The sequence below is a fragment of the Medicago sativa genome, chromosome 8, assembly GCF_051527215.1.
Source record: "Medicago sativa cultivar Bolivia chromosome 8, Bolivia_mono, whole genome shotgun sequence".
In the NCBI taxonomy this organism is placed as follows: domain Eukaryota; kingdom Viridiplantae; phylum Streptophyta; class Magnoliopsida; order Fabales; family Fabaceae; genus Medicago; species Medicago sativa.
Window position 1 is genome coordinate 63,659,696 of NC_140756.1, and position 15,375 is coordinate 63,675,070.

General features: G+C 32.7%; 1 protein-coding gene and 1 pseudogene across 3 annotated transcripts; one reads left to right on the forward strand and one right to left on the reverse strand.

The window, feature by feature from the left end:
- The first annotated feature begins 1,749 nt into the window (after positions 1–1,749).
- On the forward strand, positions 1,750–4,321 carry LOC146900419 (histone-lysine N-methyltransferase family member SUVH9 pseudogene; annotated as a pseudogene). The gene has a single exon (XR_015022995.1). The product of XR_015022995.1 is annotated as a histone-lysine N-methyltransferase family member SUVH9 pseudogene (transcript).
- A 6,601-nt stretch (positions 4,322–10,922) lies between these two features.
- Positions 10,923–14,391, reverse strand: LOC146900420 (ubiquitin-conjugating enzyme E2-17 kDa-like). Of its 2 annotated transcripts, none has more exons than XM_085732748.1 (5): positions 14,310–14,391; positions 14,116–14,195; positions 12,789–12,916; positions 11,633–11,737; positions 10,923–11,230 (listed from the first exon to the last, which is right to left on the reverse strand). In XM_085732748.1, exons 2-5 carry the CDS (start codon positions 14,183–14,185, stop codon positions 11,087–11,089), a joined length of 447 nt encoding a protein of 148 aa, XP_085588874.1. In that variant the 5' UTR covers positions 14,186–14,195; positions 14,310–14,391; the 3' UTR covers positions 10,923–11,086. The 2 variants fall into 2 exon arrangements, with proteins under 2 accessions (XP_085588874.1, XP_085588873.1); XM_085732747.1 differs by having other exon boundaries at positions 14,116–14,197; positions 14,321–14,385.
- Positions 14,392–15,375: the final 984 nt, after the last annotated feature.

Below are 15,375 nucleotides of genomic sequence, written 5' to 3' on the forward strand. Positions count from 1 at the left end.
ATGTACTCATACTGATGTACGACCCAACTGGCGATCCAGAGCGCTACATATTTCCATATCCTCAATGAAGCATCATCCAGTCCATGATGTAGCTTTCCAGATCTCCAATGCCATTCTTTGCCATGTACCATCAAACATCCAAAACAAAAATTACTAGTTCAAAATGACCACATAACACTAAAAACTAATTAAAACTATAAAATCCTAAATATGCACTGATTAGATGCTTCAAACCATACATTTACTCAATTTCTCGTTCATTGTGGGGATAAGTGCAACATGATAACCAACTATTTTGCTAGTTATCACCCCTCAATTTTCAAAAGATATAATGGATCCACAATAATACTCCCTCCGTTTAAAAATACATGTCCAAGTCAACCACTTCACACATGCCAATGCACAATTTTGACTGTTAATATCTTTAATTATCTAAAGTAAAAAATTATAAAAATTTAATATTTTGAAAATATTTGTCGAGACAAATCAAACAACATCTTACATGCTAATATTTGTATTTATAGATTAGTTAAAAAAATATGGTCAAAGTAAGTCAAGTGAATAGTGCACATTGCAAAAAATGGACATGTATTTTGAAACGGATGGAGTATCAATCAAGCTAGTGGTACCCACATTTAAAGAAAAACCATGAAACAAGGTGTTTACATAGTATTCACATAACACCGACAATATGACCACACACAAAAATGTGTTTGTACTTTTTCATATAAACTGAGTCACTCTTCCTGATTAAGCGCAATACTTTTGACATTGGACCCAAATATTAAAAGGAAGCACAAAACGATGTGTTAGCACAATATTTATGTGAGTAACGAAAATTTAGCTATAAAAAAAGTTTCTTTAATCTTTTTCACCTAAAGTGATGACCTCTTTCCATATTTCTGCCTAATCAAAAGGAAATATGCTTTGCACAAGGTCCATTTATTTCAATCTTTCTTTCCTTAATGAAATCAGTTATTGTTCTTTCTCTTTGAAACCTTGGTATTCAAACGCTACATTGGATTCTGAGTAATACCAGTCAAACTAATGCGGACCACATATAAAATAAATGCGTGAAACAAGGTATTTGCATAGTTTTCATGTAACTTGGATAATGTCCATGTCTACTTTTCTATTGCGTTTAATTGAATATCTATTTTATTACACATGGTTATAAATTTTTGGAATATAACACAAATAATTTTAGCAAAGAAGATCAAAATAAACTATTTTTATAGTGCTCGATATTATTTCTATTGCAATGAGATTTGACTCATTTTTTTAATTGAATATTTAAATGATATTATAAAAAAGATAAAATTATAAATGCAATAGTTTAAATAAAATGTAGACTTAAAAGAAAATGACAAGCACCAATGAACTCTCACAGACAACTGGAAAGTCTCATTCGACCCGAGGTGAAGGTGTCAAACTTGGCTATATCAACATTGCCAGATGAGCTGGATCTTACAGACAAATTTCATTATAATAATATAATTAATATTAGTAAAGTTCGGTCAAAATAAAAATTGAAATTAATAATGTTTAATAAATTTACCTTAGTAGTTTTTGGTCTCGCGTAATTTTTTTTCTTTGGTCAATGTCGCTCATAATTTTTTTCTTTAAGATAATAATATTTAAGATTTGTCGATAGATTATATGTTTCCTTAACATGTAAGAAAGACCAAATGTGGCTATATAAACAAATTTCGTATAGTCTTATACATCATCATACCTATAACTATAATTCCTAAATGTCTTAGAGAGAGATGTTTTTTTTTCTGTCATCAAATTGTTCTCTGCTTTCATATATATTTTCATTATATAACCTCACTCCAATGCCACTCCTTCTCTAACCTCCCTTGAAACAAAACAGAAAAAGTATACAACAGCTCTACTTCGCTCAATTCTCATTCAGATTCACCATCATAACTCCAATGGATCCTTTCCCATTAACCCTTGAAACCCATTCTTCTACTTCTATTTCTCAACCTTCTTCTCATGTTCCTATTCCTACTATCACCCCCGATCTTAGTATTTCTCATCAAATCCCTAGAATTTCAACCTTAAATCACACCGCTCTCACCCCACCCCAAATCACCACCATATCCATCGGAACATCACTTCAAACGCCACTCATTCCAAACCTGGAACCTTTTAACAATTTCTTCGCGTCCCAAGATTCCCAACAACAACCTAATTTCTCTCCCGAATCTGAAACCGATGATCAACCCAACCTATACGCCAAATTCTACCACACCTCAAAACTCTACCCTTTTCTCGAAATCGCTGATTCCAACAATGATTTTGTTGTTTCATTGGAGAATACGGTAAATGTTTGCAACCCGGACCTAAATCTCAACCTTAATTTGGGGGTGGATTCTGTAAATGATGGAAATGATCGAGCTATTGTTGTGGCTCCTGAGAAACAAGAGTCGAGTTTGATGGCATATATGGTTATGGAGAAGGAAAGCCAGGTGATGGAACTTGTGAGGGTTTCAGATCTGAGTATGAAGGATCAGATGCACTTTCGTCATAAGATAAGGAAGAGGCGAATGATTTATGATTCGCTTCGCGTGAGAATTGAGGAGGACAAGAGAATGAATGAGGAGAAGAAATTGGTTGTTGAAGTTGATAGGGAGGAAGAGAAGAGATTGTCTGAGGAAAGGAAATTGGATGAGGAGAAGATATTGGATGCAGAAGTTGCAGTTGTGGAGGCAGAGATGAGAGTGGGTGAGGAGAATAGGGTGTCGGCTACCAACGTGGAGGGGGAGACAATTAATGGAATAAGGCGTCGTAGTATCAACCACATTCATGGTTATATGAGGGCTGCGACATTAATGAAGGAGCGTGGGCTATGGTTGTATCGTGATCAAAGGATAGTTGGACCGATACCTGGAATTTATGTTGGTGATGTGTTTTTGTTTAGGAGGGAATTGTGTGTGACTGGTTTGCATATGCATATGCAAGCTGGTATTGATTATCTATCAAAGAGTATGTCTTATAATGGTGAACCGATTGCTACTAGTGTAATTGTTTCAGGTGGTTATGAGGATGACATGGAATTAGACGATGGTGATATTATAATCTACACTGGCCATGGAGGGCGAGAGAAGAATTCCTCAAGGCAAATTTGTGATCAGAAATTGGAGGGTGGAAACCTTGCATTGGAAAGGAGTATGCACTATGGGATTGAGGTTAGGGTTATTCGCGGGATGAAGTATGAAGGGAGTGCATCTACTTCTGGTAAGGTTTATGTTTACGATGGATTGTATAAGATTGTTAGTTGCTTGTTTGATATAGGAAAGTCTGGTTTTGGAGTTTATAAGTATAAGTTATTGAGAATTGAGGGGCAGGCGAAGATGGGTAGCACTGTTCTCAAAGATGCTAGGGATATTAAGAAAATTGGGTTGGATTTCATGCCAATGAGTTGTATCTCTATTGATATTTCAAATAATAGGGAAAATGTTCCAGTTAGGCTATTTAATGATATAGATGTCAATCATGAACCTCTTTATTATGAGTATCTTCCGGATACTACTTTCCCGTGGTTTGTGTTTCATCAGAGTGGGGAACCTAGTGGTTGTGAATGTAAGGAGGCTTGTACTGACGGTTGCTTTTGCGCTATGAAGAATGGAGGAGAGTTTCCCTATAATCCACATGGATTGCTTTTGAAAGGGAAACCTTTGATTTTTGAATGCGGCCCTTTTTGCTCATGTCCTCCTAATTGTCGAAACCGTGTTGCACAAAAGGGGCTCAAATATAGCTTGGAAGTGTTTAGGTCTACACAGACAGGTTGGGGAGTTAGGTCCTTGGACCTTATTCAGGCTGGATCCTTTATCTGCGAGTATACTGGTGTTGCTATAACTAGGGAACAAGCTCAAATTTTAACAATGAATGGGGTCTCGTTGGTGTATCCTAGTACATTTCCAAATAGATGGGTAGAATGGGGTGATTTATCTCAGATATACACTGAATATGTGCGACCATCTTATCCGTCAATACCTCCTTTAGATTATTTTCTGGATGTGTCAACAATGAGAAATGTTGCATCCTATATGAGCCATAGTTCGAGTCCAAATATATTCATTCAGTATGTTCTTTATGATCACAACAATTTGTTGTTCCCTCATGTCATGTTATATGCAATGGAGAACATCCCTCCTATGAGAGAACTCTGCATAGATTATGGCATCCCGGACGAGTGGGCGAGCAAGATGTCTATATGTATGTAACTAAGCAGTTTTGTAAGGTTGTAAAGCCGAATCTTGGACATGGATAACTTTGGTGAATGATAATACTATCAATTATCTTTCTTCTTTTTTTCGTTGTTATCTTTTAAGTATGCCTTCTTATTTGGTAGCTTGTGTTGTCTTTAATGCAAACTTTATTATAATGATGAGTTTGTCATACCATGTTTTTATTGTCTTCATAAGTGATTTTTCAGTTTTGTAATGAATTTTAGAAATTACTCATGTATTGTTCTTCATAAACTCATAGTCAATGTTTAGCTATATTATGAGTATATAAGCCTTTTGATTAGGTCAAGTAGATGAACTTCTTCATAGCTATTTGAACCATGTAATTTATAGGGTACTTCTTTATGCGGTTGAATTCCTAGTATCATTAAGTTAATCTTTGTTCTTAATCATTTTTTAACCTTTATGAATATTTATTAATTGATCTAACCGTTGAAACTCAACCTAAGATTAACTGTTCAAACGATAATAGTATAAGAAATATTGTATTATTGCATTTGTGACAATATATTTACCGTTTAGTAAGACCTAAGTGATCAAGGACTCGCCTAAGACATTGGGAGGTTGTGATCAAAGAATAGGGTTAGGCACCAAGGACTTTGGGATTAATATATTGTTAAATCATCGTGATACCCTGATACTAATGAATCAATTGTAGTGATTTAGATGCATTTAACAAATAGCAAAAAAGAAGGGATTCAAAATAACCTACTCACCTTTATTTACTGTTTCTTTATCAAAACATTTTTATTAAAATAAAAACTTTTTTTTTGTGAACAAAACCTTATGCCATGTGCGTTCCCTCCAATTTTTACATCCTGAGTATAATTAACTCAAACAATAAAGTAGTATGATGTAATATAGATCATGATGTAAATCAATAAAGTAGTACGAAGTACTCTTAAATTAATATAGGATTTCCAATTAGGGTTGGGAATAGGCCAAGCCAGGTTTTGATAGGCCTGAGTCTGGTCTACGAAAAATTTTGCAAGCCTGAGCCTGGCCTATAGCCTTTCATAGGCCTATTTTTTTGGCCTGGCCTGGCCTATTTAAAAGCCTGACTTGGCCTGAAAGCCTATTTACAGGCATACTTATTATTAAAGTCATTAAACGTTCCATTTTATCTATTTCTAAATAGACTTCATAGGCATTAAAGCCTATTTCAGTGTAAGGCTTGTCTATCACTATAAGGCCTTAAAAACTTATTTCACTATAAGGTCTTAAAGCCTATTTAAAAAGTCCACTATTTGAGTTGTTTCTTTATTTTTATGTCTAATATAAATTATATTTTATTATAAATAAAAAATAAATTTTAATAACATGCTTAAACAGGCCGGCCTATTAGGCTTCATAGGCTTTTTTGATAGCCTAAGCCTGGCCTATTTACTTAAATAGGCTTTTTAAAAAGCCTAAGCCTAGCCTTTTTAATAAACAGGTCAGGTCAGGCCAGACTTAAACAGGTCAAACCATAGGCCCCTGTAGGCCGGCCTGGCCTATTCCCAACCCTATTTCCAATGTTATCCCCTCTAGAGGCAGCAAGAACAAATCACTGTAAAGAGTGACTTTTTCTTCTAAGATAGAAGGATGAAATTGGAAGACTTGGTGATTCAACCTTCTAATCATCATCCTCAAAGAAAAAGAAGCAACACTGAAAGATTGGTGATTCAAATATTCAATATCTTTAAGAGAAAATTACACTTACCTCCCCTCAAAAATGCTTGAATTACAATCCCCTCCCCTCTTATGTTAAAATATACACTTCCCTCCCCTCTTATTCAAAATATATTAGAAAATACTTCACTCTCCTCCCTTGAGAGAAGCTTGAATTACATTTCTCTCCCCTTTTATGTTAATATTTTTTTTATTTCTAATAATCTAACAAAAAAATAATCTAACACACTTAAAAGAAAAATAGCATTGCGGGTTCATTTTAATATAATCAAAAAAAAATTTGAGAGAATATATAATCAAATTTTGAATACATATCTTTCTCTATTTTTTATTCACAATTTCATTAACATATAATTTTAAACCCTATTATAAAATATGAAACAACCCTAAATAAAATTAAAATATGTGAAAAATTACTAAAGTCGATTAAGTATGGTTATTTAAAAGTGAATTTTATACTCTAAATTATAAAATTAATAATAAAATATTTAAATTTAATTGTTATTTGCATTTAGATTATAAAGAAACGAATTTATATTTTTTAAATGGTGATTCAAAATTAATATATATTATACAAATATTTATTTATGTTAAAATAGATTAAAGTGTAGTCCATATTTAATTATTAAGGGAGGGGTTGTAATTCAAGCATCTTTTAGGGGAGGGAAGTGTAAATTTTACTTTTCAAAGGAGTGGAGTGTATAGGGAAGGGGAATGTAATTCAAGCATCTTTGAGGGGAGGGGAGGGTAATTTACTCTATCTTCAACCAATTTGTTTTGGTTTAGAGCTTTTGTAATAAATATACAATTTAATAGTTACATCTTGAATTGATATTAACATTGTAATATGAATTAAAAATTGAATGTCTTTATATTTTATTTATTTATATTTGTATCTTTTTTGTATCTTTGTTTTTTCGTTCATGTTTATTCATTATGTGTGATAGTAAGTTTTTATTATCTGGTAGTTTATAGTTTTATTTTCCTCTAGATGCTTCATCGGCTGGATTACTTCATGCGGCAGTTTTTCAATATACTACCCTTTGTAGTGATATCTACTTAGTTAAGTTTTTTTTTTTTTTTTGCTAAAATATGTTATTGGTCCTTGCAAATGTGATCCGTTTGAATTTTGGCCCTAAAAAAAAATGGTAATCGTTTTTGCAAAAATTGTTGTCTTTTATAAAAGTCTTTGGCCCCACATTCTTAATTATTTGGCGCATGTGGATGTGACACATGCTGACTATACCAACTTGTACGCATGGCAATTATGTGGCATGAATCAATTTACAATCCATTTTAAAAAAATAATAAAACAAAAGGATTTTTGAAATAAAAAAATAAATCAACAGCGTCATCTAAAAATCAAATTACCGACCAAAGCCTTCTTCTTTATCCAGAAATATTTTAGTTGCAAACATATGATCCAAAAACTAATCTAAAATTCAATTTTAGCCTTCTTTCTTCTTCTTCTTTTTCTTCGGCCAACCAACAACATCATCTCTTCTACAAAAACCAGCCAAAATCAACAACATCCACTCTCTTCCACTTCATCATCTTTCTCTTATGCTATGTTCTCCTCTCAAAGGATCTTGCACTCACTAGCGAACCAATGTTCATCCCTTTTTGCAATAGTAATCCTTTTGTTTAATGTTGACCCAGTCAACACATATATGGCACCTCAGTCACGTGAGTTGGCCGCCACGTGTGTGATTTTTTAATTAAAAAAATTAAAAACCAAATAATTAATGACAAAATAAAATAAATAAATAAAATGAAATTAAGAACATAAACAACATAAATGCAGAGGGACAAAATCACTACATTTTAAAAGGTAGGGGTGGAAGGTGTGTTTAAGCTTTTTTAATTTTGAAAATATTTTTCATATTTATTAAAATGATATTTAAATTTTTTTTGAAAGAAAAAATGATATTTAAATAATTAAAATATGTTAAATGCCATATGTACATAATTGCATGGTCAACAAATGCCACGTAGATCAAAATATGCCAAATAAGCAAGAAAGTGGGGTAAGGGACTTTTTTAAAAGACAACGAAAAATGTAAGGACGTTTTTTTTGTTGGGACCAAAAATCGTCATATTTGCAGGACCAAAAGCATATTTTAGCTTTTCTTATTCTTTTTTTTTTTGTAAATAGAGATAACTTTCATTAACCAACACAGTTATTACAAACTACATGGAACCAGGAACCAACTAAACAAAGAAATAAGAGCTAAGCTCAAACAAACAAAAAAAAAAGCCACCAGCCTCACAACTGAATCATCAGAGTTTACACCGCCTTGAATTGCAATCCTATAATGTAAGCAACCATTTTGATTTGGTTAAGGAGTTGTTGAACATGTCAGTAACAATTCTGAAATCTTCTATTATTCCTCTCCTTCCAGATCATATACAGGGTCACACTCAACAATATTCTATGAGTTTGATGCATACCATTGTTCCTGTTACAATGAGACTGGACATATTGCAAAATAGACTGCTAGTTGCTAGTATTGATGCTCATATTCATCCATCTCATAACCCCTTTCCACACAACATCAACATATTCACAAGAAAAAAATATACGAGAATGAGTTTCATTCTCCTTTATACACAAAATGCAAACCTGACCACATTGGATACCTACTTTAAGCATCCTATCACAAGTTGGCAATCTAGCATGAATAATTAACCAAGTAACAAACAAACATTTTGGAGGGGATGGATTATTACATATCATTTTCCTTCAACCAACCTATGCAAACTCACCTCTTAAAGCATTATACATTCTCTTAATAGAGAAATTAGCTTGTTGAAATCCATTGCCATTAACACTTGAAACAGTCTTTGCTGCACCGAAGACTTTTTTATTACCCATGAAGTTTGTGCATGCACATCCATGAGTAGCACATTCCTCCCCTTAGTGTAATATTCATGAACCCATTTCACCCATAAAACATCATTCTTGTTGGCCAAGTTCCAAAGAAGTTTACAAATTGCAGCTTGATTCCAAATTTTCAAATTAATTACATTCCACCCACCAACTGTCTTAGGAAAACATATATGCTCCAAAGCAATAAGAGCTCTTTTGGAGGGGCCAGATTTTCCAGTCCAGAGAAATACCCTACAAACTGTTTGAATGAGTTTTAGAACCTTCTGAGGAAGCACAAAAACCTGACTCCAATAAGTTTGAACACCAAACAAGACTGATTTGATAAGTTGTAACCTACCAACATAGGATAACAACTTAGAAGACCAATTTTCAATTCTACAAATGATATTCTTCACCTAATGTTGACACTGTATAACAGATAATTTTTGGGAGCATAATATTGTCAAAAATCACCCTTCCTCTGACAAAAGCGGATTGATTTTCACTTACAACACTATTTAAGACTCCTTGCATTCTGCTTGTTAAAATTTTAGAAATAATCTTATATATCACTGAACAACAAGCAATGGGCCTAAAATTATTAATTGATGTAGCATTAGCTTCTTTGGGGAGAAAAATCACATAAGTACAGTTGATAATTTTAGACATGAATCCCGTCTTAAAGAATTCTAATATAGCATCAATGACACTATCACCAATAATGTTCCAAGAGCATTTAAAGAAATGAACATTGTAACCATCAATACCTGGAGCTTTAGAAGAATCCATGGAGAATAACGCATTTTTTACTTCCATGGTTGTGAACTCTGAGCACAACAAGTCTTGTTGATGCTAAGATAACATAGGACCTCTCATGACAATATTTAAGTCCACCATAGGCAACGAATCAACAGAACTACCCATCAACTATAAATAGAACCCTCTAATCTCCTCCTTAATGAGGTGATGCTTGTCGATTCAGGTGTCATCTTCCATAATGAGGAACTTAATGTTATTCTGACATCTTCTTTCCTTTGCATAGGCCTTTTTTTTTTTAATAAGCCTTTTTGTTATTCTTAGTTTGTAGCTTTATTCTCGCTACTCCGCTAATGTCTCTCTATCTCTTTGTTCATCTATTGATAGAGAGCATCAACACAATAATGTTTTTAAATCTTTTGGTAAAATAAATTCAAAAGTTTAAAAAAAATAATTATTGCTAATATGTGAAATCAACAAGAAAACCCTTTTGACATTTTTGTAGTGACGTTCATTCTATTATTGCTCAATATTGACAATATTTTTCATTGTAATTTTCAACATTGTTGTATTAGTTTTGTAACGAGACAAGCTAATATGTGATTGTTCATTACCTTAAAAGATACACCTAGTTTGTTCTCAATTTTATACCAAAACCGCACCTGTATTTCAAGTCTTTTTGAAATGAACCATTATCCCCAACAATATATTTAAAATCCATTTGGATTGACTTTTTTGAGCTTATCTACTAAGATACACCCTGGTATAGATGTTTGGATATATAAAGTACAAATGGGTGTTGGTATAAAATAACGAGTTAGTCTGATTGATTACTCGTATTCTTTACTGAAAACTCGGTGATTGATTACACAGATGATTCTAATCTGTTGTTTCTCCTTTTATGTCACTCCCTTTTTTTAACACCTGTTTAGTACTTTATATAACGAGTTAGTCTGATTGATTACTCGTATTCTTTTCTGAAAACTCGGTGATTGATTACACAGATGATTCTAATCTGTTGTTTCTCCTTTTATGTCACTCCCTTTTTTTAACACCTGTTTAGTACTTCTTACACTAGAATCACGGGCATAAACAATATTGGAACTGAACTTCAGATATATAAAAAAAAAGTGCCACTATGTCGGATTCACTTGGATATTCATCGAGAAATAATTTAGCGATGTTTGGTTCCACGTCCCTTAAAATAACAACAGGAAACCATGACAAAGTGGAAGCTACACTTCGTAGCTTGTGGAAATCATGTCGAATACCCAGATAAACGGGCATCTGTGTGGTGGAAACGTTAAATCAAACATGCCCTTAATGTAAACTAAATGAAATAGATGCAGAACATATAAGCGAGCGAGTTTGCGTGCATAAACTTCATATAATTCGAAACTGCCTTTCCAATAATGCACAGTTCCAAAATGGCAGATAAGAGAGTCTGAGTATCACATTTGTTTAGATCAATTCAAGACTATTTATTAACTACTGCTACTATAGATAAAATGTAAAACATCTTGGCCATCCCTTAACCCATGGCATATTTCTGGGTCCATGACCGAGCAGTGGCCTCATACTTAGCTTTGTCACTCTTGTACATATGAGCAATTTCAGGGACCAGAGGATCATCTGGGTTGGGATCAGTCAACAGAGAACAAATGGACAGTAGCACCTGCAAAATTCTAATATTTCAGTTTCCCTGACAAGAAAATTCAAACAAACCAAAAAACTATTCCATTCACTTAATCACTTGTCCAGTATAATTTGTCATTTTAGATTAACAATTAAACATTAATTACATTTTTCCACTAATACACTCTTATTTATTGTATCTCGACACACAAAATTTGTCATTTTAGATTAACAATTAAACATTAATTACATTTTTCCACTAATACACTCTTATTTATTGTATCTCGACACACAAAACGACTCCATTAACTACAATTAATATGGGTCCTTTCGTAAATGAAGCTCATTTTACGATAGAAATTAGCACTCTGCATGATTTTCATAGAAATGTATTTAATCTTAAAAGACACTTAATATGAAGTAGATAGAATATTAAGATCACCTTGGATATTGTGAGGGCAGGGCTCCATTGCTCTTTCAGGATGTCAAGGCAAATGCTACCGTTACTGTTGATATTAGGGTGGAAAACCTTTGTGCGGAATGAAACCTGAACATATTGATAATGAATGTCATACAAACACTCACACAAAGTGGAATTATGAAGGGTGCTAATTAAATCTCATATCAAATTCAAAATCTAATCAACAACACATGAAAAAACGATTGCAGCATCTCTATAATGAACAACTGGCTACACATAATTAGGGTGGTGGATTGAATCAGATTGGGGATTTCTATGCACAAATATTACTTGCAGTATCAAGTTGTGATAATGACTTCCAATATTACCAACAAAAGGGGAAGCAAAACAAGACAAAAGAATCAACAAGATCATGCCTAAGATTGGGAGAGGGATAGCAAAATCCTAACAAGGATCGTAAGATCCTACAAATATAATTACTGAGGATCAGAATGGGTAGCAAGATGGTAAAATGTAAGATCATAAGAAGGAAAGAATGACACACATCAGAATCAAACATAACACATGGTGGTTGCATAACAACAAACTAACTGTTGCGCTACTAGCAAGAGCTGGTATTTATACAAAATAAACAGTGAGTGTGTGTGTGTGTGTGTGTGTGTGTGTGTGTGTTTGAAGCAAAAGTAATTGGTGAAGCCATCGCTCCCAGTGTATTTGAAGCAAAAATAATTGGGATTTGGGGAAGTCACAGCTCCATATGTCATAAAGAAGATGACATCCACCACTACTTGTGTAGAATGGTGAAATTGCACGATCATGCAATTTAAATTGTGGTTTTAACAACGGCAATAATATCATATGTTCGCAACAAATATCAAATCCAATACAATTGATATTTAATTTTAAAAGCTTATGAAATTGCTCATCAAATTCAATACAGCATCTGTCCTTGCAAAAAAGATTTGGAGTTACTAGAGTCTCTATCTATCGCTATTTTGATTTCCATTGTTATATGCTGGCTAAAGTGAAATTTATAATACGATAACGCAAAAAATATCTGAGCTAACATAAAAGAAGTGAAAAAAGATCTTCTTGCATAAAGAGTGTACTTACTACCTAGACATATAGCCCAACATGTGTCTGTTATACATTTGCATAAAGCAGAATTTGGGTTTACCTTGGGTGGTTTGAAAGGATAATCCGGAGGGAAGTGAATTTGCACAAGAAACACACCTCCCGCAAATGGGCTATCTCCTGGGCCCATAATTGTAGCTTGCCAATGGAACATATCATCAGCGACAGGGCCTGCATAAAAATTAAAAACAAGAATTATTATATTATACTGACTGAACAGTCGAAGTGTCATTAAGACAATTATGAATCAAAAGACAATTATTAAAGAGGTCATACTCTTACTAGCATTGTGTTATTATTTATAAGTATAAATTAAAAACAATCGACTGCATAGTTGAATGCGCAACACACATATATTTCAGTTTTATCTGATTTACTTCTAGTTCTAGCAGAAGGGATTCCCCAGGCCCCCAGTTCACTTTATCTCATCTTAGTCTTATAAACTTGAATCATTTCATGTGGGAACTAGAAACAGACAAAGTTCCAAAGCAATAAAATAAGTCATTCGTGAAAAACTACGAAATTCTGATACTACAAACATGTGGAAACTAGAAACAGACAAAATTCCAAAGCATTAAAATAAGTCGACAGGTATGCATGAGATACATCTAGATAGATAAGTATTCAGAAAGTGTTGAGTTTTACCAACTAAAGATTCACCACAACATTGATAGCGGAGCATTTTTTTAGATCAATTTTAACTCTACTTATTTACTTTAAATGTCAGAAGTAAAAGATACAAATCCTAATCCAGCTTCCAGTTAAAACAAATTTCATAGGCAAAATCAATTCCAAACATATCAAAAGTCAAAACCAATTTTAAGTTATCATAATCACTTTTGGCTCTCCCAAAAGAGAATCTAAACATTCACTTAAACAAAAAACCTCAAACATTCCAAAATCAATATTAAGTTTTCGTAGTCAATTTTTTTTCTCCCAAAGGTGAATATGCATACAAGACAAACACACACATCCATATACATATAGGGGTGCGTACAATCGTACATAATACATATATTAAACTAATCACCTAAAACTTTGTTAAAATTTTAATATCAAAAGAAAACTACGAAATAAAATCTAGCATCAACAATCAAATCATCATTATTTAATTTCATTAAGTGGTATCTATCATTTTTATTGCTTAAATCCTCTACAATCCATGCCCAAACCCTAAAGCACGTGACATATGTCGACATCTCAATAAAAATTACATACTTATTTTATTTTAAATCAATCAACGTAAAAAAAAAAAAAAACAAATAAAACAGAGGGAATAATAAATCAAGGCTATAAAGCACGTGACAGACACGGGAACACGCTTAATCCGAGGAATATATGTGTTTGATAGATCAGGTAAAAGAAAATACCAGCACTGCAAGAAGCAGGAGGATCCTTCTGCAAGTCCTTCAATTCCTTATTGATCCGCTTTGAGGCCATCTCGGTAACACTGTTCACATCGTTATTTCAAAATCATAATATTAATTTAATCATATCATATCATACATGTAATTAATTGAATATTTAGAATAAGAGAAGAGAAAGAGTGATGCGATTCACTGACCTTGTTGTGCCTAGGGTTTGAGGGTTTGGGGCGATCTCGGTAGATGAAAAGCAGAAGAGAAAGAGAAGAAGAAGGGTTATGCTATGCGTTTGAGGAGCGTTCAGTATTATATAGTGGTATCAGTTCCGTGCTTTCGGGCCTTTACTCTTTGCCACGCACTCTGTTACTTGCCACATAATCATACACTATTTTATTCTTTCTTTTTCAAAATCTAAATATATTATTAATTACTAAAATATTAATTTTAACTCTCCGGCCGGATTCTAGAAAACGAGATCCAGTAATAATCTAGAATTTAGTAGAAAGATAAGTAAAATGGGTGCAAATAAAAATCAAACTCAAATTTTATCAAACAATTTGTTTTTTTAATAGAGTTCATAAAACATTTTATCAGATATTTTTATTTATTTTATTTTTTACTAGCATCAAGGCAGACACGTTAAGGTCCGTTTTTGCTTTTTTATGGTGGTTGGGGTGTGAGCCTCAGACCTTTGCATATTTTATGCATTATTCCTACCAACTGAGCTAAGTTCACGAGGGACCGTCTTTTGCTTTTCTATTTCACTTAAATGTGTGTTATTATTTTATCGTATTGGTTATAATTTTTTTGGAATAAGTCATGATTAAATAAAGATTTAATTTAGTTATCTAAAAAAATATTTGACTTATTGTTTCTATTACAGTGGAATTGTTCTTATCTATACCAATAAACTTTTTCTTCCAACTTTACCATTCGTTTAAATTATTTTATCATTTTATTTAAACTATTATTGATAAAAAATTATTTAACTCTCATTGAAATAGGAACAACTCACATCAATAAGAGAAACAATCTACCACTAAAGTTACAATATTGGACATTATAAAAATAACCCTATTTCAAACTTATATATATATATATATATATATATATATATATATATATATATATATATATATATATATATAATTGTGTTTTGATGTAATATTTTTTTCTTTCAATTTTATCACTCACATAGTTATTTTTTATCATTTATTGTTCATTGTCAATAAGAGCTGAAAGTCTTGACGCTAGTTATAATAAGAT